General features: G+C 56.2%; 1 protein-coding gene across 2 annotated transcripts in view; it reads left to right on the top strand.

Moving 5' to 3' along the window:
* Positions 1 to 17661: 17661 nt before the first annotated feature.
* BOK (BCL2 family apoptosis regulator BOK) overlaps positions 17662 to 25716 on the top strand; it is an 11643-nt gene continuing 3588 nt past the window's right edge. For both annotated transcript variants that reach the window (XM_032430001.1, XM_032429941.1), the window contains exons 1-3: positions 17662 to 17847; positions 18268 to 18519; positions 21073 to 21201. In XM_032430001.1, coding sequence (XP_032285892.1) covers positions 18297 to 18519; positions 21073 to 21201 — 352 coding nt within the window. In that variant the 5' untranslated portion in view covers positions 17662 to 17847; positions 18268 to 18296. The remainder of the gene's footprint in view (positions 17848 to 18267; positions 18520 to 21072; positions 21202 to 25716) is intronic.

Below are 25716 nucleotides of genomic sequence, written 5' to 3'. Positions count from 1 at the left end.
TGTGCTCTCTGGCTCTATCTCTCTGTCAAATAAATAATTAATAAAATCTTTTTTAAAAGTTTAAAAAAAGGGGTGCCTGGGTGGCTCAGCCAGTTGGGCGTCTGCCTTCTGCTCGGGTCGTGATCTCAGGATCCTGGGATTGAGGCCCAGGTCGGGCTTCCTGCTCCGCGGGGAGCCTGCTTCTCCCTCTCCCACTCCCCCTGCTTGTGTTCCCTCTCTCGCTGTGTCTCTCTCTGTCAAATAAATAAATAAAATCTTAAAAAAAAAAAAAGTTTAAAAAAAAACCACATTATTCCAGGGGCTCTGGGACGCTCAGTTGGTTAAGCATCTGACTCTTGGTTTCAGCTCAGGTCATGATCTCATGGGTCATGGATTCTCTCCTTCTGCCCCTCCCCCCACTCATGCTTGCACACACACGTTCTCTCTCTCTCTCTCTCTCTCTCAAGAGAATAAATCTTTTTAAAAAATTATGCCAGGGGCCATAAGCCATTCACAAAGAGGCAAATACTATATGATTGCACACATATGAGGCATCAAGAATAGGCCAATTCAAAACACAGAAAGAAGAGAGGTTTCCGGGGGCTGGGGAGGGGGATGTATTACTTAATAGGGACAGAGTTTCTGTTTGGGGTGATAAAAAAAAAAAAATCCTAGAAATAGATAATAGTGATGGTCACACAACATCGTGAATTTACCTAATGTCACTGAACTGTATATTGCATATTTTATGTTATGTGTATTTTTTTAAGATTTTATTTATTTACTTGAGAGAGAGCACAAGCAGGGGAGGGGAAGAGGGAGAGAGAGAAGGATCATGACCTGAGCCAAAGGCATATGCTTACCTGGCTGAGCCACCCAGGCGTCCCTGTAATGTGTATTTTACCACAAATAAAGAAAAGCAGTGATAAAGTGGACCTCAACAAGTTTCTAAATTTTGCTTTCACAAAGACATTGCTAAGACAATGAAAAGACATGCTACAAGACTGGGAGAAAAAAACTGCAAATCACACTTCCAACTATATTTATATACATATAGTGAATATATAAAGAGCTTTCCAAACTCAACAGTTAGAAAACAACCCAATTAAAAAAAAGAAAAAATGAGGCCAGACTTGAATAGCCACTTCGCTGAAGAGGATATATGAATGCAAATAGCACATGAACAGGTACTTAACCATCATTAACTATCAGGGAAATGCAAATTAAAACCATAGTGAGGTACTATCTACAGGCATATTAGAATGGCTAAAATAAAAATAAATTAAAATTTAAAAAATTGGGGGGGCACCTGGTTGGCTCAGTTGGTTTAGCGTCTGACTCTTGATCTCATCTCAGGTCTTGATCTCAGGGTCATGAGTTCAAGCCCCACATTGGGCTCCATGCGTTGAACCGACTTTAAAAAAAATTTTTTTAAACAAAAAAGACAAAAATAAATAAAGGGGCACCTGGGTGGCTGCTCAGTCGATTGAGCATCCGACTCTTGGTTTCGGCTCAGGTCGTAATCTGGGGGATGGTGAGATGGAGCCCCCCTTGCGTTCCACACTCAGCACAGAGTTGGCTTAAGATTCTTTCCCCCTTCCTCTTCCCTCTGCTGCTCCCCCCCACCACGCACACTTGAGTACTCTCTCTCTTAAATACATACATACATACATATATAAATAAAATCTTTAAATAAAAATAAAGTAAAAGAGAATGGCTAAAATGAAAAGTACTGACAATAGCAAGTGCCCTAATTTTCCCAGTTTTCCAGTTTAGCACTGGAAGTCCTGCATCCCTGGAAATCCCTTGGCCCCAGGCAAAGCGGAATGGTTGGTCGTCAGGGAGAGGATGCAGAACCAGAACTCTCATAGGTTGTAAATGGTCTGAATGCAAAACTGTGCAGCCAGTCTGGACAACACCTGGACAGTTACTTAAGTCAACCAGACACCTAGCATATGACCCAGCCTTCCTAATCCTGAGTATTTATCCTAGAGAAATGAAAAGTTATCTTCACAGAAAAACATGAATATAAATGTCTACAGCATGCCTATTCATCACAGCCCCAAAATGGAGACAAGCCAGGTGCCCCGCAGCAGGTGGGTGAGTGGTCCACGCACGCCAGGGAACACCACTGACACGCACAACCCTGGTGAGCCCCCTCGTGGAGCCCCCCTCACTGCGGAACCCCCCTCCCTCGAAGAGCCCTCCCCCTCCCCCACGGAGCTCCCTTGCAGAGCCCCCCCACCACAGAACCCCCCTCCCTCGAACAGCCCTCCCCCATGGAGCCCTCCCTCCCTTGCAGAGCTTGCCCCCCACTCAGAGCCCTCCCTCGTGGAGCCCCCTCACCCCCCAGGGCCGCCCCCCCGCACCCTGTTCTGTTCTGTGCCCCCCTGGGCTGTGAGCACAGCAGGTGTGCTACGTGCTGTGACCCTGCCCCTGCGGGTGGTCCAGCATGCTCCCCTGGGAAGGCAGCCGGGCTCTGGGGACAGGCTCAAGGCTGGGGGTCCTGTGGGGCTGGAAGGCACAGTCATCCCCACCAGCGACCAGCGTCTGTCCCGGGAGTCCCCCACAGGCTGGGAACGGGGGGCCTCCTTCTGGGCGGCTGCATGTTCTTCCTGCTGCTGGCCAGCCCCCGCTTCTGTCCAGGGACCCAGGTCTGTGAGGCCCCGCAGGCCCGCAGCCCACCCAGTCCCCCCATGGAGGGGCAGGCGGTGGGGAGAGCTGAGGCTTCCGGTTCAGACTGTGCTGGGTGGGGAAGAAACGTTGGGGAGAGGGATCTGGTGAGCCTTCCTGGACCTCACAGAGAAGCTTCTCTCTCCACCAGGCACCATGCCTGTGAGGACAGGAGCCCAGGTGGGCAGAGCTTAGTGCCCACCCCCTTGAAAGGGGGCTTCTCTGCCTGAGTTCAGATTTTCCTTGGCATCTGGAGGCCCACTGGCCTCAGGTGAAGCACACGTGTTTTCTCTCTCTGGGCCCTCTTCCAGGGCTGTCCCTGCCCTCTATGGCCTAGAATGATCCCACTGGCCCATTGGGTCAGAACCTCTGCTCTGGGGCCCCGGGGTTAGGGTGAGGTGAACTGGAAGCCTCTGCGCTGACATGTGGGCTCTTTTGGACAATGTCCAGTCGAACTGAGTCATCTTGGGAGGGCCACAGAAGCTCACCCCATCCAAAGGGGCAGTGGGCCGGCGGTGTGGGCGGGGGGACCAGAACCGCCTCCCTGGTGGGAGGGCTGGGCAGTTTTTGGACTTTACCTTGCCCCTAGGAGTAGGTCTCAGAGGGGACTCCCCAGGCCTCTCAGACCTCAAGCCAGGCAGGGATGAGAGCCTGCAAAGGCCCCCCGTGGGTGGGCAGTGGGTGGGGACAGCCTTGCTCCCTCTCCTTGGGACACAGGCTGCAATGGGGGGAGGGTGCAGACGGCCGAGCCTGCCCCTAGGGGCTCCCTTGTCCCACGGTGGGCACACATCAGCCTCCATCCCCAAGCCCAGTGGTTGAAGAGAATGGAGAAGGGGAGGGTATTACCAGCCGCAGACAGTGCTTACCACTTGGGATTGTGGGTGGGAGGCAGCGGTCAGACAGCAGGTGTCACGGGACCACCGGGGGTGTCCTGGGACGTTCGGGCAACCAGCGACTGCAGGGAGGGTATCGCACATGAGGAGGTCGAAGGCCGCTGGGCTGGGGTGCAGGATGGCACCTGGGTGGTGAGCAGGCCCCTTGGCCTCCCTGGGTCTCTGCCCAGTCCCCCGGTGTTTGCTCCTACCCCCCACCCACTAGCTTTGTGCAGGCCAGGTGCACCCCTCCCCGGGCCTCAGATTCTCCTCTGTGCAGTGGAGACTGGGGCCCTCTTCAGATTGTGACAAAGCCCCAGCTGTGCACAAACGGTCCCTGGGGGTCCCCAGGACCGGGAGGGTGAGCGGGGCGCCAGGTCTCTCTTCTGAGCGGAGGCAGCTTTGAGTGCAACCCCAGGAAGGCCTCACATTCCAGCTCCGGGATGAGGCAGCCCGCCCCCAAAGCCAGGGCAGCCACTGGGAAGGGCAGTTTCCCAAGCACGCTTGTCTGTCGGAGCCCGTGGATGAGGACTGGCCGCTGGAGGGGGGTGGGTGAGGGACAGAACCCCACACAGCCTCCCCGAATGTGAAGGGAGGCCGTGCAAACACACTCACCCTGTGCTACTGAGGGAAAATCCAGGTTTTAGAACCACACCCTAATTTTGTATCCTTAGGGATACTATTTTGAACTGAGAGGATTTTTGAACTATACACAGTGATGTGGATGTTAAATATTATTTTTACTTGCTTTTCTAGCTTTCCAAGTATACTTCAGTGACCAGGTTTTACTCTTGTGCTGGGACAAATGCCTTGGCTGCAGCTGCTGGCTGTGACTTGGAAATCTCAGAACAATGAGGATTATTTCAAAACAACATATTCATGAGTAAAGTAGGCCTCCAGATCTCAGGGCTGGGGAGGCTCCCTGGGCCTGCTGGTGCCTGCTCCCTGCCCCACGGGGGCTGCAGGGGGGGGGCCCAGCCAGCCCTGGGGAGCTGACCCCCCCACCCCGACAGCGGCAGCCTCGGGGAGATCACCCGGGTCAAGGTCTTCTGTACCCCCACAGACAGCAAATCTTCACCTTCTAAGATTGAATTTAAGTTTTGGAAACATTCAAACCCAGTTTGGTGAAGCCTGGTGCTTTTGGGGGTTTCCTAACGGGCCACCCTCCTCTGCCTCCCATCTAGCTTCCCAGATGCTCCAGCCAGCTTTGTCTCTCTGGACACAGACTCAGTGGGGGCACCAGGCTCCAGATCAAATGGTCGCTTTGCCCTGTGCCCACTGGACGAGCTCAGACCCCTTGGCCCTGTGTTCGGATCCTGGCAGTGGGGTTCCATGGGGGACAACGCTCCCCCCCATAACATGACCCAGATGCAGAGCTTTAAGAATGCCCCCTCCTGCTGACCCAGCAACTCTGCTTCCAGACATCAGCACTAAGAAAATGGACACGATTTCGCTCAATAGGGGAACAGGTGCAAACACCTCAAATACCCAGTGATAGTAGCAATTAAATCAAACTGCAGTTGGTAACACATTGTGTGACTTAGGAAAGAGCTCACCAGCCACAGAGCAAGTGGGAAAACTTCTACCCTGCTCCTCTCAAAAGCCCACCTCCCCTCCCTTCCTCCCTCATCCCCGTTCCCTCTCTCCTTCCCCCCCCCCCCCCCCCCCCCCCCACCGCCGTGGTTGGATAGAAATGTATCAAACATTTATAAGCGTTGCCTGTGAGCCACATTATGAATCTTTTATGCAAATTCTTTATTTTTTCTATACTTTCCAGACTTTAACAATGCCTATGTAGTCTTACTTTTAGACCAGGACCCCCCCTCGGGGTGGGGGGCAGTAGATTGGCTCCCAAAGTGTCCCCACGCACCAGGCTCCCCTGCACTCCGCAAGCAGGTTCTAATGCAGCCACACAAGGGGAGCTCACAACCACAAGCGCCGAGCACACGCCTCTCCCGTGGCCACCATAGGCCACGCACTGAACAGCTTAACTTACACGCATTTATGTGATGGTTCTGGAGGCAAAAGTCTGACATGGGTCTCACTGGTGAAAATCAAGGCGTTGTCCTTCCTTCGGGAGGTTTCCTTGCTTTTTCCAGCTTCTAGAAGCCGCCTGCATCCCTTGACTCCTGCCCCCGCCCCCCCCCCCCCCCCCCCCCCCCCCCCGCCCCGCCCCGGCAAAGCCAGCGTCTCTCTGACCCTGCTTCCCCCAGACCCTGTTATGTATCTCCTCTCTGAGCAGACCCTCTTTCCTCCCTGTTATTACAGGGACCCTCGTGACGATACTGGGCCCACCTAGACAATGCAGGGTGACCGCCCCGCCTCAAGATCTTCACTCTAATCCCACCTGCAAAGTCACTTTTGCCACGTGAGCTAGCAACGCACAGGGATTAGGCCAAAGACATCTTTGGGACTTGTTACTCAGCTAGCACACCAAGCGTGGAAGATGCACACACACTCAGACACACAAGCACACACAGACCACACACACTGAGGCCCACATACTCAGACACACACACACTCAGACTACATATGTATGCGGAGACACACACTGGGGAAAATGTCCCCAAAATTGAAGAGAAATGTGGGTTTTCAGGTTAGAAGGGGTAATGAAGTCTTGACCTAACACATTGTAGTAAATTTTGGAATCGTAAAGATAAAGACAGTCTTAAAAACTGAGAGGGTCGAATGGCGTCACTCTTAAAGATATGTTGAGTCCTACCCCCATACCTGTGAACGGGACCCCATTTGGGCAGGGGGTCTTTGCAGTGGTCGTCAAGGTAACGATGAGGTCCTGCTGGAGGAAGCACGCCTGGACGGGGAGCTGTAGACACAGACACACAGGGAGAAGGGAGGTTGCGTGGCGGAATGGGCAGACCTTGCAGGGACACAGCTACCAGCCAGGGGACAGCAAGCAACACCACCAGGAGAGAGGCAAGGACAGACCCTCCCCGAGGGCCGCAGGGAGGCCAGCTCTGCCCACACCTGGAATTTGGGACCTCTGGCCTCCGGGACTGTGAAAGAATCCATCTGTGGTTCCATGCCACCAGGTCTGCGGTGCTCTCTTGGGGGCCCCAGGAGATGAACAAAGGGACAGAGCAGGGGGAGGATTATAGCGGAGAAAGGAGCACAGAAGGATGGCTTGAGGCATCAGGAGCAGGAGCGGTGTCTTCTAGCTCTAGTCCAGAGCGGGTTGCAGGCATCTTCCGCCACACGAGGGCTCGGTATTTGCCGCCCAAGCCCGCGGTGAGGGACGGAGCGGGCGGCGTGGCCAGACGGCAGGTGGGGAGGCCCGGGGCGCAGCAGCAGGGCTGGGCAGAAGGCACTGGAACGTTTGTGAAAAGACGCACGCTGTAGACCTGGAAAGCCGGAAACCCACAGTCCCCGTTTAAAATGCTCATCGGCCCTGGCTCCTCCCCGCAGCCTTCTGAAATGTGGGGGCTTTGGGAAACTCGGGACAGAGTCTCAAAGACAGACGTGCACAGGAGGCACCCGCAGAGGAGAGAGCTGAGCGGCCCCCCGCCGCGGCGGGACGACCGTGGAGCGCGGTCCGAGCCCCCGGAGGGGAGCCGGCAGCCCCGCGTGCTCAGGCCGCCAACGGGCGCCCCGAGTTCCCGCGCTTGCGGCAGCCGCCGTGTCCCTCCCGGCCTCTCCCTGCAGCTCGCCCCACATTCGGTCTTGTTCCTGCTTCCAGGAGCGGCTTCCGTGGAGGCACCTGTCCCGTGGCCCACGCTCTGGTTCGGCAGGCTTCTGCCCCGCTGTGGCCTCATCGGCCCCCTCATGTGTCACGGGCAGGTCTCAGGGCCTGGCTAGACGTCTGGGGTCAGGGGCGTCCACCCCCCCACACACACACACAGGCAGGGACGGTGACAGTGATGGGCTCACCACCACCTCCAAGAGTGTATGAGTGTCCTAGCCCAGGCCCTGCCAGGGATGAGCAGCCGGGCCTGACCCCCACGCCCCTTCCCTACCGCCCACAGCCAGGCTGGGCAGCCTTTCCCAAGCCTCCTGCCCCCAGGACAAAACAAGAGCAGACTCCGGTCTCCAGGGAAACTGGGTCTGAGGGATTCCAGCTGTGGGGACTTCAGGGAAGGCGAGGCCGGGGGAGGGGTGTCAAGGAGAGACCGCCTCCCAACCTGTGGACGCCGGTCCCCCTTCCTGCACTCTGCTCCAGCATGCTGCCAGACAGACAGGGACCCCCACCCTCACCCCAAGCCAGAGACCTGAGGAAGCTTCTCAGGAGAAGTCGGACTGCCCAGGAAAAGGACCTCCTCTCAGGGTTCCCAAGAAAGACGTAGGCCAGTTACCAGACTTTGTGCAGACACCCTGTAAGGAGCTGCTGGACCTTCCTGGCCACCTGGAAGGACAGTCGGGGAGCACCTCCCTCCCAAAAGGGAAGGGCCAAATCAGAAGGAGAAGTGCGGGGGGAGAGGGGGCAAAGCAAGAAGCATGGGAATGTCACCTGCCCAAAAGTCTCTTAAAATCACGATCCTCAGATAAGATACTGTGTCCGTAAAACAGAGAACAGGAAACCTCATTAGGGCAACAATCAAAGAAGGAGAAAGAAGCATCAGAATAGAAAACAAGGAGGATAAAGCTAAGGTACTCGTCCAGAAAGCAGAACCAAAGACCAAGAAATGGAGTGGAGAATCTGGACAAGAAGGTGGAGCAGCCAGGAAGTAGGTGTGGGGTTGGGGGGCTATTTCCTCACCTTCCAAGGTAGCAAACCAGCGGGCATGACCACGGCAGGGGAATGCAGAGCTGCTCGGAGCTGTGCGTTGAAATGAACCGTGGGCTGGAAATGGCGCTTCTGGAGAGGGGCCCCCAGGCAGACGCTTTTCATCCAAAACCTCGTAGAGCTATTACATTTTTTAAATCATGGATGTGCATAATTTTCATTAAAGTACACAATAAATGCAAAAAGATGCACATAAGTAGAATTCACTGTGCCAAGGGTCAATACACATATGAAGTAGTTAGAAGTATGAGGAATTTTTTTATTGCATTTGGATCCAACTTTATTTAATACATCATGAACAGGGGTGCCTGGGTGGCTCAGTCAGTTAAGCATCTGCCTTCGGCTCAGGTCATGATCTCGGGGTCCTGGGATCAAGCCCTGCATCCAGCTTCCCGTTCAGCTCAGCAAGGAGTCTGCTTCTCCCTCTCCCTCTGCTCCTCCTCCCTGCTCGTTCTCTCTCTCTCTCTCCCCTTTCAATAAATAAAATCTTTTTTAAAAAGTACATCATGAATAAATTTTTTTTAAAGATTTTATTTATTTCTTCGAGAGAGAGTGAGCATGAACAAGGGGGAGGGGCAGAGGGCGAAGGAGAAGCAGACTCCTTGCTGAGCTGAGCGGGAGGCTGGATGCAGGGCTCGATCCCAGGACCCCGAGATCATGACCTGAGCCGAAGGCAGATGCTTAACTGACTGAGCCACCCAGGCGCCCCGAATAAATTATTTTTATTATGGGAATGTAAGTTGATTTTAACATTGGAAAAGTCAAACATTGTTAAGTTATCACACATATAGGGGGAAAAATTGTTTTCATCTCATCTTGAGAGATGGAGAAGCGTTTGCTAATATTCAACACACATTCATGATAAAAACTCATGATAACTGTAACCCACTACATGATATTCTCTCACTTGGATAAAAGGCATTTGCCGTATTTTTAACCAACATCATAATTAGTGGACTTATTGAATTATGTCCCCCAGAGATAAGGAATAAGAAATAATGCCAAAAATCATCACTTCTGTTGAGCTTCTAGTGGGTCTTACATTTCGGTGCAAGAAAGCCACAGATGAAGATGAATGAGCGAATGTATTTGAAAGGGAGAAACAAGATTGCCATTACTGAGAGATGGCATTGTTATATACAAAGAAAAGTCTAACAGAGGGGCGCCTGGGTGGCTCAGTTGGTGAAGCATCTGCCTTTGGCTCAGGTCACGATCCCAGGTCCTGAGATCGAGTCCCACATCGGGCTCCCTGCTCAGTGGGGAGTCTGCTTCTCCCTCTGCCCCTTCCCCTGCTTGTGCTTGCTCTCTATCTCTGACAAATAAATAAATAAAATCTTTAAAAATAAAAAAAATTGTAGTTAATTAACACACCGTGTAATATTAGTTTCAGGTGTACAATGTAGTGATGCATCACTTCCATAAACACCTGGTGCTCATCACAACAGGTGCACTCCATCCCTATCACCCACTCAGGCCCCCACCCGCCCCCTCCCCTGTGGGAGGAACTGAGGTAGGGCTGGTCGGAGGCGGTATAGACTTGGACTCAGGTTCAGCTTTGAGTTTAAAAGTCCTGGAAAAGCACCAGCCTCTTCAGCAGGAAGTGCTGGACAAACTGCCAACCCAGTTTTGAGAAGAAAATTAACATCTTTCTTACTAACATCCACAAAAATGGATTTTAAACCCCACCCCAGAAGGTCAGGAACAAAGCCTGGGGAGCATGTTTAGCAAGGCAGTATGGGTAGCCCTGCCCAAAGGCCCCAAGGAGGGCGGACGGCCTGGGGGGATATTAGAGACATTTTTAAGATTTTTTTTATTTACTTGGGAGAGAGCGTGAGGTGGGAGGACAGAGGCAGGGGGACAAGCAGACGCCCCACTGAGCAGGGAGCCTGACTTGGGGCTCCATTCCAGGACTCCGAGATCATGGCCTGAGCTAAAGGCAGATGCTTAACCGACTGAGCCACCCAGGCACCCATATGTGGGACATTTTTAACAGACAAAAGATTAACACCCAGAATATATAAAGACTATGCACAAGCCAGTGAGAAAAAATAAATACCCTGGAGGAAATGGGTGAATTCTGTGCTTAGAAAATCTCAAGAGCTCAGCTGCCCCATAGCTGGGTGGAAAGCTGCCCAGCCCCACTGGCAAGCAGGGGGGCAGCGCATATCAGAACAAGGCCATATCGCTGTTCACCAAGGCCCTGACCGTATCCCAAACACTTTATAACTTACAGTACCCAGGGTGCTGCGGGGGGCAATGGGGGCCCTGGCAGAGGGGTACCAGGTGCTGGGGAACGGGGCTGGGCCCGCTGACCCCGCGTGAGGCCACCCTTCCAGACGTGGGGACCGGGAGGGGAGGGGCAGGGGCGTGGGGGGAGGCACGTGGACCCCTCCCTGCCCCGGCCCCCTGGCTGTTTACCCAGCACTTACCCTAGTGTATACAAAACCCTCTGTCTGGGCTCTGATCCCTGGGAAGAAGCCTGAGCTGCTAGAGAAAAACAGGGAGGGGCCAGCCCAAGGAGCAGTGTGGGCAAACGGTGACGGCTCCCCAGGCCTCGGCCCCAGGAGACTTTGAGGTACGGCCTCCGTCACCCAAGCCCCCTCTGATCACCTCCTATTACAGTAGGATTGTTGTAGCAGAGGAAGAGTGGGGAGTGGACACCCACCCAGGCAGCTTCCGCCCCCACATGGCTTTCCTGAGCGTTACCTGCCCTGCAGTAACACCTGCAACAGTGTGGGGAGGTGGGTGCAGCTCTGAGGACGGGTTCTACACCATCCTCGTCCGCTTTGTTCCTGGGGTGGGGTGGGGTGCCACAGAGCACAGAGGGGAGACTGCCCTGGGAGCCAGCCCACCGCGGACCATGCACATCACCCCCAAGGGCCCCTCCTGGGGTGTTCTGATTTGGCAGCAGGGCAATGGCCTCCCCTGAGGGCCTGGGCCAAGCCGCAAGGCTTTGCAGGTTGCTGTCCACTTGACCATGTTATTAGCTTCTGCTTCTGGGACTCTTTAAATGTCTCTAGGGTTCAAGGATGCTATAAATTTCTGGTCAGGATCCTGTCTCCTTTTCTGCTCTAGTGTCCATCAGCCTTACATGGTCAGGTGGCCCTGTCCGAACTCCCTGCAGAGAGGATGGGGACCTGGGGGGCTGTTTCCCCTCCTCTGTCTTTTCTGGAGGCTCCTGACCTCCTTCCAGGAGGCCAAGCACATAAATTCCTTTCCTGTCAGAGAAGCTTAAGGAGCACCCCATCACCACGGGGAGAACTAATAGTGAGAGGTACCCATCCTGGACCTCAAGAGAAAAGGGATGAGAAGGCCTTGGGGTTTAGAGTAAACATGAACCCCTAAAAACAGATGATCCAGGGAACCCACTGAAAGGGACAGGGGCCGCAGCAGCCCCCAGACCCCTGCCCCTGCGTCCAGAAGGAGCAGTGCACCTGCAGAACACCTGAGCAGGAGGCCGGGGGGAGCCCTGATGCACCGGGAAGGAAGGGTGTGCTGTGCCCAGGAGAACAGACACAAAGTGATGCTAAATAAGGATACCCACCATCGGGGCACCTGGGTGGCTCAGATGGTGAAGCGTCTGCCTTCAGATCAGGTCATGGTCCCAGGGTCCCGGGATGGAGCTCCGCATCGGGCTCCCTGCTCGGCGGGAAGCCTGCTTCTCCCTCTCCTTCTCCCACTCTCCCTGCTTGTGTTCCCTCTCTTGCTGTGTCTCTCTCTGTCAAATAAATAAAAATCTTTAAAATTAAAAAAAAAATTTTAAAAAAAGGATACCTACTGTCAGTGATGCTTTGGACTTCCAGGAGGGCAGACCCGGGTGTGTGAGTGGCGGGCTGTGTCACCGCTCTTGGGGACTCTACCTCATGTCCTCCTGGCCCACCTTGTCCTCCGCTACCCCGTAGAGACCTGCTTTGCACAGAGGCTGTGGGAGTGGGGAAGACTTTCATGGGGGTCAGGGGAGAGGCAGGAGACGGGAGAGGGCATCTCTGATGAAATGATACATGAGCAGAGCTATGAAGATAATAGAGAAGAAGGCACAGCAAGTGCAAAGGTCCTGAGGCACAAGTATGCTGGGGGTGTTGATGATCTACAAGGAGATGGGTGGCTGGAGCCCTGAGAGCAAGGCAGAAGGAGAGGAGAGGAAGCCACAGAGGTTGGGGAGGGTGAAACCAGGTGCTAGCGAGCTGGGAACTAACACAAATGTTTGGTTTTGAAAAGGCACTGGGTCCCCATGCACATGGTGGAGAGGCCGTCCAGAAGAGAGGGGTGCTGGCCAGGATCAGGGTGCTAGCAGCAAAGGAAGCAGAGGTAGCTCTCTTAGGATGCATTTTGAAAGGAGAATGAAGAGGCTTGGAGAAGGCCCACCCCACCCATGGGACATGGGTCCCTCCCTGGACAGCAGGCACCGCGTCCGCAGCCCGCACACAGGAGGAGCTCAGCAATGCCTCAGTGCAACATGCAGCCTGCCCCGCCCCCTGCCCCCGGAGAAGCAGCTCCATGACTGCCTGGAAGGCCTGGACCTGATCCAGAAGACCAGACTCCCACCGAGAACCTCACATGAACCCTCCCAGCCACAGTCAGCTCTGTCCAGCCACTTCCATGCCCATCCACACGTCCACGAGCGTCCACGTCCCTGCAAACTCTGGCTACTCCATCCCCTCCAGGGCCAGGCTCAGGGAGAGGCCCACACGGGCTGTGCAGGTGGCTGCGATGGTGTAGACAGGGGGTTCCCGAGGCCCGGGCATTTGTTCTGTGGGACAGGACACTGCCCTGCATGTGCCTGTCTCCCTGCATGGCTGTAGGGGGACCAGGCAGGGCCCCTAGTCCATGTCTGAGGTAGGTACTACCACTCAGCTTTCAAACATGGCATCACTGGGTTATGGACCCCCTGCTCCCCAGATTGTGACCCCCACAAAAGCCTTGAGCAGATTTTTATGGAAAGCCAGGCTCCTTCTCCAGGTCGTCTTAGACAGGGGCTCATGACCTCACCCTCCATACTATTTGGTGGCACTGACAGGCCCCTGCACCCATCTAGGGCCGGCTATGTGGCTAGGCCTGACGACGGGGCACTTCAGCCACCTCCAGCCACAGTTGGTTCAGGGAGTGGCACATGACCGAGGCTGCCAGCCCCCAGGCATCCCCAGGGGAGCTCTGAAAAGACTGGCTTTTTTTTTTCCACCGGGAAAGGCTGAATTAGTGAGGTGTAGACAGGGGGCTGTGTGCATTGTGATCTGCAATCACTCGGGGACAGCCTGCCCAAGAGGGAAGCCATCACAAAGGAGCACAGCCAGACCCACAGATGAAGAAGAGACTCCTGGATCCAGTCATGCTTGAAACTCCTTGGACATTTTATTGTATTTATTTATTTTTTTACAGGGGGAGGGGCTGAGGGGAAGGGAGAGAGAGAATCTCACGTGGACGCCATGCCCAGTGACAAGCCCGATGCAGGGCTCCATCTCACAACCGTGAGATCAAGACCTGAGCCTTAATCAAGAGTCGGACATTCAACCAACTGAGCCACTCAGGAGCCCCACTCTCCCTGGACATTTTAGTCACATGAATCAACAAACCTCCCCATGCTCAAGCAGTTTTGGTATGCAGAAGGGATGCACCAATGAGGGACCAAGCTCCACACTTGGTCAACGGAGGGGTCAGATGCAAGAGGAGAGTGCAGAGCAAGAGTTCTGCAGAGGCAGAAAATCAGGGCCAAGGGGCCCTGGAGGAGTGTCAGCACTCTTGGGAATCTGGGAGCTGGGACGGGGTGAATTGGGCCAGCTTCCTCCAGGCCTCAGGGGATAAGAAGACCTCAACGCATTCCAGCGCAACCCAGTCTTTTTAAGATCTGGATAAGGGTTTGTGCTCGGACTACTCAGGATTGGTTTAACCTCCTCTCTTAACAAACACTTGGGTCATTTCCAGTTCCTCACTGCTATCAGTATTCTGTTTTGAACATTCTGAGACATGGCTTTGATCTGATCTAACATGTCCCGGGAGAAGTCCACTGGTTTCAGGCATGGCTGGATCCAGGCCTGGCATCTCCTGGACTGAACGGACTGTGCTAAACATGAACATCTATCAGTTATGTCCAGTGATTTGTCACTCCCACATGAGAGTCCATGAAGTCTTCTGCACCCATCCGCGCTCCCCAGGACACAGGAAGCAGAGAACGGGATCTCATTTTGTATAGAAGGCTGTGATGGCGCAGGAAGTTGCCTGAGGCCACATGGCGAGAAGGTAGCAGGAGGGAGCACCCCTGCCTCCCATCTGCAGACATAGGATTTTCCCCTGCCAGAGGTACATTCCAGAGACCCCAGGGTCAGACTCCAGGATCAGACTCCAAAGTTCACAATCTGATGAAACCCGGTTCTGCAGTGAGTCCTTGGGCAAGTCCCTTTCCATTCTGAGCTTCCATATTCCCATCTATAAAATACAGAGAGTCCCAACCTAAGCACTCTGCAGATATGCCAGAGGTGGCTCAGTCTGTTAAGCATGTGACTCTTGATTTCGGCTCAGGTCATGATCTCAGGGTCGTGGGATCGAGCCCTGCAGGTGAGCCCCGTGGCAGAGTCTGCTTGTCCCTCTCCCTGTGCTCCTCCCCCCACTCACGCTCTCTCTATCTCTCTCTAAAATAAATAAATAAATGAAATCTTAAAAAAAAAAATCAAAGAAAGAAATGTCAGAGGCAGACTCTGTCCTGGTGCTCCAGCTCCTGCTTTGAAGAGTACATTAAAATGCACACTCACATTTTAGAACTCTATAGGTTTTCTGCATAAACAGCTAACAATTACTGAGCACTTCCTATGTGAGAAGCAAGTTTTTACATGGATTCACTAATTCAGTCCTCTCAACAACCAGAGAAGGTAGGTATTGCTATTCTCTGTATTCTATGGATGGAGAAGCCAAGACAGATAGAGGTTCGATAGCTTTCCTCGATTCTAGTCGTGTTCTTGATAGGTTTGGCCACCAGTGCTTTGTTGGCCTCACAAAATGAAATGGTAAACATTTCCTCACTTTTTAGTCTCTGGACAGGTTTGTGTAAGGTTGGTGATATTTCTTTAACTGTTTAGAAGAATTCCCCAATGAAACCATCTGAATTAATCAACTAATTAATTATTATTATTATTATTATTTTTAACTAGGCTCCATGCCCACAATGGGGCTTGAACTCACAACCCTCAGATTGAGATTCGCATGCTCTACTGATTGAGTCAGTCAGGCGCCCCTGAAACCACCTGAATTTAGAATTTTCTTTGTGGGAAGATTTTAAATTATGGATTAATTTTATTTAATTGGTATAGGACTACCCAGATTTTCTACTTCTTCTAATGTCAGTTTTGGTAAATTGTGTTTCATTTAAATTTCAAATTTATTGTCATAGAGTTGTTCATACTATCCTCTTATTATCCTTTTAAAAATTTTAATTAATTAATCAATTAACTTATTTACTTATTTTTAAGTAGCCTCCACACCCAGCATGGACCCAATGCAGAACCTGAACTCAAAACTCTGAGATCAAGACCTGAGCTGAGATCAAGAGTTGGATACTTAACCAACTGAGCCACCCAGGCGCCCCTTTAAATTTTATTTTTAAGTAATCTCTACACCCAATGTGGGGCTCAAACCCCAAGATCAAGAGACTTATGCTGCACCAACAGAGCCAGCCAGGTGCCCCTTGTTATCCTTTTAATGTTTATAGTATCTCTTGATGTCCTCTTTTTCATTCCTGATATTGGAATTTGTGATTTCTTTTTCTCACTAGACATTTCCAGGAGTTTATGAATTCTATTAATCTCTTCAAAGAACCAACTTTTGGCTTTGTTGATTTTCTCTAATTGAGAAAATTGTTGATTTTGCTGTGTTTCATTAATTTTTGCTCTTGTTTTTGCTATTTCCTTTCACCTTTGGGTTTAATTTATTTTTCTAGTTCTTGAGTTGGAACTTAGAGCATTCATTATCAACCTTTCTTCTAAAGCTATAAATTTTCCTCTAAGCACAGGTTTACCTGCATCCCACTGTGTTTGATATGTCATATTTTCACTATTTCTCACTTCAAAATATTTTACAATTTCCGTTGTGATTTACTATTGGACTCTTAATTATTTAGAAGTGTGATGTTTAGATTCCAAGCACTTGGAGGCTTTCTAATAGTTTTCTTGACATTGAGTTTTAATTTAATTCAGAGAGGACAAACTTGTATGATTTCAGTCCTTTGAAATTTGTTGAGATTTTATGGTCCAGGATATGGTCTATTTTGAATAACATTTTTTTTTAAGATTTTATTTTTAAGTAAAAAAAAAAAAAAAAAAAGCCCCAACATGGGGCTCAAACTCGCAACCCTGAGATCAAGGGTCAGATGCTCCATTGGTGGAGCCAGCTAGGTGCCCCTATTTTTTTTTTTTTTTAAAGATTACTTATTTATTTGAGAGAGATAGCAAGAGAGCACAAGCAGGAGGGAGGAGCAGAGGGAGAGGGAGAAGCAGACTCCCTGCTGAGGACCCTGGGATCATGACCTGAGTCAAATGCAGATGCTTAACTGACTGAGCCACCCAGGCGCCTCCGCAGGTGCCCCTATTTTGATTAAGATTCTATGTGCACATGGAAAGAACCTATATTCTACAGCTATTGGGTGAAATGCTGTATGTATGTGAATTAGAGCAGGCTGGTTAATCAGAGTCCAGAACAGGTCCTCACATACACAGTTACTTGATTTATGATAGATGCTCTTTTCCAATTCAAGGGGAAAATGATGGTCTTTTCAATAAATGATGCTGGGTCAACTGGATATTCATATTTAAAAAAAAGCGCTCTGGCCTCTAAGACACTATTCAGAAGAATAGTGACCCATCATAGATGGTAAAACATTTAAGCTTCTAAAAGAAAACGTAGGAGAATATTCCAATGAAAAAGCACTAATCGTAAGAGAAACGACAAATAAATTGGACTTCACTGAGAATCTCTTCCGTTCATTATAAGCAATAACAAACCACGAGTGGCAGAAGATTTCTGCAGTATCTTCAATACTGTACATTCTCGAGTATCCATCGACAATACCGAACCATGTGCCAGGGTTCGGTCCGCACATATCCAGAATATATAAAGAACCTCTACGAAACAATAAGAAAATGGGGCCGGGTGTGAAGCCGGGCGGCCGATGCCAGAGCTAGGCTCCAATCACCGGGCCTTGCAGGAACAGCTCCTGCCCCGTGGCCCTCTCCGAGCCTTACCGGGAACTCGCTCAGTCCTCCTTAAGCGGGGAGGCGGCGGGGAAGCTCTGGGCCGCGGCTCCGCCCCGGGGGCTGCCTTTTCCTTAGAAGGCGAAGCCCCAAGCCTCGCCTCTCGCCGGCAGAGAGCCGCGCTGTGCGCCCCGCGCGCCCCTCGCCGCGACGCCGCCGCCGCACCCCCAGGAGCGCGGAGGCCCGTGCACTCGCGCGCCAGCCGGGCCCAGGCGCGGACGGGCTGGCGAGGGGCGGGCGCGCGTCCTCGCCGCTGTGGATGGAAGGATCGAGGTCGGCGGAGACGGCGGCCAGGAGATCCCGAGGCTAGAGCTCCTCCACAGCCCCGCGCCCGCGACATGCCGCGGGAGAGGTGAGCAGGGCGACCTCGCCGTGGGAACGGCGACGCCCGGGACAAACACCGAGGACGGCGAGGCGCGGGGGCGGGTGTGCTCCGAGCGCGCGGCCGGGCAGGGTCCTGGCCGTCGCCTGTCACCCGCCCGCGCCTCCGCTGCCCGCGCACTCGTCTTCGAGCGCGGGCACGGCGGCCCCAAAGCATATCGCCATCTCCCCGCGGTCCTTCCTATCCCGGGCGGCCGTGGGGATCTTTGTGATTTAACTTGGAATCCGAAAGAATGTGACACCATGTTCGGTGTCACAAAACGAACGGTCCCTCGCAGTTGGCGGCAGCCCTTCCCCGCGCCCCGCTGCGCCCTCCCTGCGGGGCGACCTCTTCCCGGGGCTGGCTCCCCGCCGCCAGCCAGGCCGGGGCGCTGAGCTCGTCTCCCCGCAGGTGCCGCGCCCCTGGCCCGCGTCCTCGCCATGGAGGTGCTGCGGCGCTCCTCGGTCTTCGCCGCGGAGATCATGGACGCCTTTGACCGTTCGCCCACCGACAAGGAGCTGGTGGCCCAGGCCAAGGCGCTCGGCCGGGAGTTCGTGCACGCGCGGCTGCTGCGCGCTGGCCTCGCCTGGAGCGCGCCTGAGCGCGCCGCTCCCGCCCCCGGAGGCCGCCTGGCCGAGGTGTGCGCCGTGCTGCTGCGCCTGGGTGAGTGCGGGCCCGGCCGGCGGGTCCCCCGGAGGCGCCCTCCGCTGCTGGGCCTCAGTTTCCTTTGCGGGCAGAGAGGGGGTGGCCGGGGGTGTCGGGGATAGCCTTGTGCAAGGCACACCTACCCACACTCCCCGCTTTACCCCTTAGGCTCGCCTGCCCACCCGCCACAGAGCTCCCCAACATGCCTGCTCAGCCCAGATTTCAGACATTCTGGCCATAAAGACTAGAAAGCTCCAGGAAGAACACTGTTTTGGTGGCTGAACTTCCAGAGTGACCCTTGTACTGAGCTGGGCACAAAAATCCTTTGTGGGACCACGTGTCCCGATGTTTGTTTTGGAAAGTAGGTCTTTGCGGCTCCTGCCTGAAATCCCACTGCTCTTTCCTCTTGATGTGGAGGCCCGGTAGGGCTCCCTCTGGAAATTCGGTGCCCCAGGAGGGTCAAAGCCACCATGGGTCTGGGCAGCCAAATCCCACCTGGCCAGCGGGTCATGCTGAGACAGCTAGGGGTACTTAGTTGGAGTGGGGTCCCGCCCAGCAGGGTAACTGTTTCCATCTTCGGAGGGGGTGGGGCCAGCCCAGCTGATTCAGTTTACTTCACCACCAGGACTCAGGTCGCTCACTCTATAACTGGTTGTTGGGAGTGGGGAGCAAAGATGGAGCCCTGATGGGGTGGCTCTCCACACCGAGTGTGGGGAAATGCTGGTCCAGGATGCAGGGCTGTAGGGGGTGCTCTGTGAAAGGGGACACCCTGTCTCTTCCCAGACTGACACCAGTGTCTCCTTGTGCCCTGTTTGTGCTGTGTAGACCCAGCTGCCCAGGTGTGGGGCAGACACACAGATTCCATGGGGGCAGTGTAGAAGATTGTTAGGAAGCCTGCTAGCCCACCCAGGCCTCGGGGGAGGTGGAGAGCCAGTGGGGTTTGGGGAATCAGGCAGGGGTCCAGAGGACCTGGGCTCCCATGAGGTCAGCCACCAATGGCCGTTCCCTCAGTTGGGCAGTGGGGATGGCACTGGGGGAACATTCTAGAGAGCCTTGGAGAAGATGTTTCTTTGGTCTCCCAAGAGGCCCCCCAAACCCTGGGGTAGCCAGAAGGAAGTCTTGCCTCCGTCCTGGCCTGCTCTGCGACTCTCCGTCCTGGCCTCCTCTGCGAGCCCAGAGTCCCTATTGTTTAAACTTGTCTGGAAAGTCTGCTTTGGGCTCTGCCGTTCTGAGCAGACTGGTTTCTGTGCCCTCAGTCCCCTGTGTCCCACCCTGGAGCCCCAACGCTTTGGGCCTGGTCTTGGGGAGCAGGGGCTGGCCAGGTGCCCAGCACTGGCCCTCTCAGGAGCAGGGCCTTCAAGGTCCTTCCCCAGTGCCAGGCTCTGTGTAGTCCCTGGGACTCTGCCCTGGCAGATGGCTAAGGAGGGCGATGACTTGGACCCCCAGAGCCCTCGGTCATGCCTTTCTGCTGCATTCTGCTCTTGGAGCTGCTCCGCGTAGCCCCCTCATGGCTGGCGCTGTCCCCCTGCCCCCCCAGTGTGCCCCTAACCGCCCCCCCAGCACAGATGCCTAGCTCCTGGTGCAGCGGCTCACAGGAAGAAGCCTGGGTCACGTCCCCATGGGTGGTCTCTTGGGCCCTGTCCCCAGCAGCCCCGAGGTCTGCATGTGGGAACGGTCAGGCCCGCCCTGGGAATTTCCATGCCCCCACCCGCCCCCAACCGCCCACCAGCCTCGCCAGTTTCTGCTCTGCATCCAGATCTTAGTTAATTAGATGGAGTGCAGCTGGCCCCAGGGATGACGCGGACGCCCTTATCGGCCCGGGCTGTCCTGTCCACAGCATTTCCCTGTTTGCGTTGGCTGCATAAGTGACTGGGCTGGGGGACACCCAGTCCGCGGGCTGAGTGGAATTCCCGGCACATCCCCTCCAGGGGCGCCGCAGCGAGCGCGGGCAGCGGGCAGGGCCGCTGAGAGGGCATTTCCTCTGCTGAGTGTGGCCGCCCATCCAGACACACCCACTTGGCACCGGGAGCCCAGGTTTGAGCCTGGGCGGTGCTGGTGGCCCCGGGCAATGGCTTCGCTTCTCGGTTCACGGAGCGGAGCCAGGGCCTGAGCCAGGACGCCCCTCTGAGGCCGCGTCCAGGGGCCTCACCTGTGTGGGGTCGCTGGCATAGCCCCCGCCCATGCAGGGCTCTGGCTGCCGGCCCAGTCCGCCTGCCGCCCGGGCAGCTCACTGCGGGCCATGAGTCACACGTCAGGCACGGCGCTCGCTCCTGCTCGGGATTCCCGCCCCACCGGCCCAGCCGGCTTGGCCCTGGGTGGGGGTGGGGGGCGGCTGGCTTGTCAGAAGGCGCGGGCCGCAGGGGCAGGTCTGGGGGTGCCCACGGTGTCCCCTTGGTCTTCTTGTCCCCAGGGGCCACGGTGGGGTCAAGTGGGGGTGGGAATTTGACAGGCTGAGGGGGGGGTCAGCGATCAGGCCTGTTCAGTGCCATGGGCCATGAGCAGTGGGCTGGTGACGGCGGGGCTGGGGTCAGGCAGGCACGACCACCTCTGACCCCCTGTGTGACTGCCTAGGGGACGAGCTGGAGCTGATTCGGCCCAGCGTCTACCGCAACGTGGCTCGCCAGCTAAACATCTCCCTGCAGTCTGAGACCGTGGTGACCGACGCCTTCCTGGCTGTGGCCTCTCAAATCTTCTCCGGAGGTAGGCCTGGGCACCCACCCTGGGGCGCCCACAGTGCTGCGGTGGGCCGGGGTCTGCGGGCCAGAGCAGGGCCTTGCTGCAAGTAGCCCCCACAGGTCCCGGAGCCACCTTCCAGCTGCACAAACCGGCCCAGAAGCTTGACTCAAACAGGGCTGTGCGGTGCCTCCCCGGGTTCTGAGGACGGTGGGCCCGTCCGCTGGGCAGCTGGCCCCGGGCCTCTCACGTGGCTCTGACCGGCATTAGCTGGGGTGCAGTGGACCGAGGTCTTGCTGGGCTGCGAGGTCCAGGTTGCCCGTTGGTGTTGCTCGTTGGCTGGAGGGGGGCCAGGCTGTCCCCAGTGTGTCCTGCACGTGGCCCGGGGCCTGGGGAATGGGCGTCTCACGGCGTGGCACCAGGTCCCCAAGGGGAGGGTCACAAACAGCCTGGGTGGGCATCGTCAGGCTCTTGTGCTGTAACCCCAGAAGTTACACTCTCACTCTGCCGAGTTCTGTTGGTCAAAGGCACGTCGCGGGGGGAGCCCCACATCCCAGGGAGGGGGATTCAGGAGGGCATGAGCCCCAGTGCAGCGGCTTGCTGGAGAGTCTCTGGGGAATTGCAATACACCTGTCTCACCTGGCTGGCCCACACTCACCTGGGAATCTCCTGGTGCCCCATCTGTGCCCTCACCCCCAACTTCAGCTCCTGCTGCTTCCTGTCTGTACACCCACCTCCAGGTTCACAGGAGGGTACAGGACCCCCCCAACCCTTCTCCTGTCCCCATGTCCTCTCCTTGGAACCCTGCTGGGCTCTCTGTGGTCCGTAGACCTCCATAGACCTCATCTCCCCACCTGTGACCTCATGTCCTATCCTGGCATCTGCGCTCTGTGAGTCTGTCCCTGCGTCCTGCTGTGTAACGGGCCAAGCTCTGCCATCTAAGCCACCGGAGCCCCAGCCCCACTCAGCACCTCCTCTGTCAGCAAATCCCACAGGTGTTCCCCGGCACCCCGAGGTGCTGAACGGGACAGCCAGTCCCAGCCCTCAGGGAGGGAAAGCTGGGGGCCGCGGAGCTAGAGAGCTCCGGATGCTGCATCCCAGCTGGAGCGGGGAGTGAGTGGTCATGTGCCAAGTGGGGAGGGCCAGCCTCCCTCTGGTGCTTTCTGGAAGGTCCCCAGGCAGCAGGGAGGCCTCATACCCCCGCTCTGGGAGGCGGTTCTGGGTCTGTTGCTGACCAGCCGAGTGACCTTGGCCTTGGTTTCCTTGTCCATAGGATGATTGGGACAGCAGCAGAGTTAGGGTAGGGGGTATCAGGGGGAGCCACAGTCCCCACCCCCTGCAGATGCAGCCCACACTCTGCAGGGGAACACCCCCCCCACTGCAGGGGAAAGGACATGGAGTAGAGGGGCTGCCTCATCCCATTGGAGGTGGACCCCCAGCCCAGCTGATGTCCAGCCCCACTGACCACACCCCTCTGGGGTGACCACATGTTGACCTCTAGTATCCCTTCCCAGTGAGGCCCCACCAACTCCTGGTGGGTGTGGTGGGGACACCGGATGGCCAGCTGCAGAAGCCAGCCTTCTCCAGGCTGCCACCAGTCAGCACTGACACCCCAGGGGTCAGCAAGGCTAGGACATCGTGACGGGGGTGCTTGGGTGGGCTGGTCGGAGGGCCAGTTTTCTTCAGAGTGTTCTAACAGTCCTGACCTCGGTCCTGGGGGAACCCGTGAGGGTGACGTGAGAAGGTGCCTTGAGGAGGAGGCAGCAGGGGGGGCCCAGGAAGACTGGGGTGCAGCGGGCATTTGAGGCTGGTGACCACCTTCAGCCCTCCCTGGGCTTCTGTGTCCTGGGCCTGATGCTGGTGTATGGGTGGCCGCCCTGTGTCTGTCTTGGGGGTTGGGCGGCTGGTTTATGAGCCGAGGTCTGGCTTTAAAAGGAAGGCTTATCTCTGAGCATGCAGCTCTGGCCTGCTGGTGGTTGGGACCGAGCCGGGAGGCCCGACTAGGCCCCTGGGTGGTGGCTGGTGTGTGGGCAGGAGACAGTGGACGGGGGCCCAACACAGCGCACCCAGTCCACCTGCCCGGCCTTGCTTGGTGTGGGTACCGGCCCGAGAGGTTCAGAAAGGCTCTGGGCTCTGGGAGGGCGATGGAAGCCTTGGGACCCGGGAGGGGTGGGGATAATGGACACAGGCCACTGGCAGCTCAGTCCACTCGTGGAGTTCAGTTAAAGTCCTGTGATTTTCATTTGAGATGGGGCAGAATAGACCCCTTCACGTTCCAGCACCTCCAGCCACTCAGCGCCCGCAGGCCTGCCCCACGCGGCCCCCGCCCCTTCCTTCTGCACACCTGCACCCGCCCCATGGGGCTCTGGGGCAGCTGCTCTCTCACTGGCTGTGTGACCTGCAGCTGGTGTCTTAACATCTCTGAACCTCAGGGCCACCTGGAAAGGGAGCAGGGGCGGGGCTCCGTGGAGCGTGGCGTTGTGGATCTGCCGGCTCCGCGGCGACCTGGCTCTCAGACCGTGCCCCTCGCCAGCTCAGCCGCCCCTCCCACCCTCCCCCTTGCTGCCAGGCCTCCCCTTTGCCCCTCGTCCACCCCCCTTTCTCCACAGGGTCAGCCCCAGCCACAAGGCGCTGGCCAGCCTTGGTCCATCCCTGTCTCCCCGTGGCCCCCCCGGGGGGCCTGGCCTTGCACACCCTGCGCCCCCACTTCCTCCTGGCAGGCCCTCTGGGGTGCGGGCAGTGCCTGAGGCAGGGCTCTGGCTGGCGGCGGGGGCCGCTTGGAGGGCAGGGACCTGTGGAGGTGTCTGTGAGCGGCGTGCTCCCGTCAGAGGCAGCAGCCACCGGCGCGGCTCCTGGCAGCGTTCGCCCTCTGGCTGCTCAGCTCCCTTCAGGGGAAACACTGATTTTTCCCTCCCCGATTAAAAGTTGGCAGGAGTTTTTGTTTTCTTCTTATTACAAGAGCAAAATAGTTTACCCCACAGAAAGATCGGAAAATTCAAAAGATAAACAACTCTTAGAAACCAATACTAAAAATGAGCAAAGATCAGAATAGAAGTTTCTCCGAGGAAGATGTGCAGCTGGCTGGGAGCCCGCGAAGAGTGCTCCCCCCCAGCCCCCGGGGTGACACACGGGGCCCCAGCGCGAGGCCCACCGCCGGCGCACCGGGGTGGCGGGACTCAGTGGAGTCGAGCACCGGCGGGGACGTGAGCGGCGCGGCCCGGGAACGCGGTCTGACTTGAACGGAGTCCCCACTCCTGGGTGTCTGCGACACAGACGTCCAGAGCGCGCCACTCCGAATAGCCACCACGTGCGGACACCCCAGACGCCCACCGTCTGAACGGGTGCGCGAGGTGTGGTGTCCTCGCCGGCGGGACACCACGCGGCCGTGGGGGAGACGCTGAGCCCCGCGGCCACGCGGATGGACCCTGCGGACACTGTGCCCGGTGCAAGGAGCCAGACCCAGCATGGAGAGCTGGGTGGGAGCCCTTCCGAGCAGATACCTAGAACGGGGAAATCCGCGCACGCACAGGGCGGAGGTGCGCTGGCCGGGCGGGGAAGGGGCCTGACTGCTGGCGGCGGGGCTGAGCCAGGGCTGCTGGACGCACCGAAGCCCCTGTAGTTTATGGGAATTTATTACCAGCTCACGGTAATGGGATGGTCTCTCCAGCAGACCCGAGGCCCGCCCCCCGGAGACCGGCGAGCCGGCGCCTTCCAGGCCTTCAAGTGTGGCCGCCACGGGGAGCTTGCCGGCCCTCGGGGGACCGTGAGGCCTCTGCGGGTCGCGGCACAGAACGTGGCGTCCACCTCGGGGCGCACGGTGCGAGACCCCTGTCACCGTGACCCGGGGCCCGGCCGTGGAGGTGGGGGTAGCGTGCGCAGGACCTGGGTGGAGGGAATGGGGCCTCGGGGGCCGGGGCTCAGGTGAGATTTCAGACTTGGATTTTTTTCAAAGTAAGCTCCACACCCACCGTGGGGCTTGAATGCACTCTCCCGGGATCAGGGGTCACGCTCCCCCGACTGTGAGCCGGCCGGGGGGCGCTCCCTAACTTGGATTTATTTTGAAAGAGACGGAAAGTAACAGTAACAGGAGGGTTTTAGGCAGGTCCAATTTATGGGCTTCAAAATTTTTCTTGCTCTGGAGATGAAACTTACGTAACACTCAGGCATCGGGAAGGGCACCGTTCAGTGGCCTTTGGTGCATCGGCCCCCCCGCCGTTTCTCAGCGCCGTGGGAGGATGCCGGGAGCCCCCTCGGCACTCACCTGTGCTCCTCCCCCCGCTCCCTGTCTGTCTCCCTGCATTTACCGGTTCTGGACCGTTCACGCACGTGGACTCAGATGGACCCGCACCGCATACGTGGCCTTTTGAGTCGGCTGCTTCTACTGAGCGCGTGTTTCTGAGGCTCCCCCCGCAAACCGTGGCAGGTGTCAGGGCTCCATCCCTTTCCGTGGCTGAGTCCTGTCCCCCTTTATTTTCCTTTCACTTGATGGGCGCTTTGTCGCTTCCTCATTTTGGGGACTGAGGGCTCTGGCTGCTGCATGCA

This window comes from Phoca vitulina, unplaced genomic scaffold (assembly GCF_004348235.1).
Source record: "Phoca vitulina isolate PV1807 unplaced genomic scaffold, GSC_HSeal_1.0 scaffold1, whole genome shotgun sequence".
NCBI lineage: Eukaryota > Metazoa > Chordata > Mammalia > Carnivora > Phocidae > Phoca > Phoca vitulina.
Note: the sequence above shows the minus strand (reverse complement) of the source record. Positions and strands in the feature narration are given on the sequence as shown.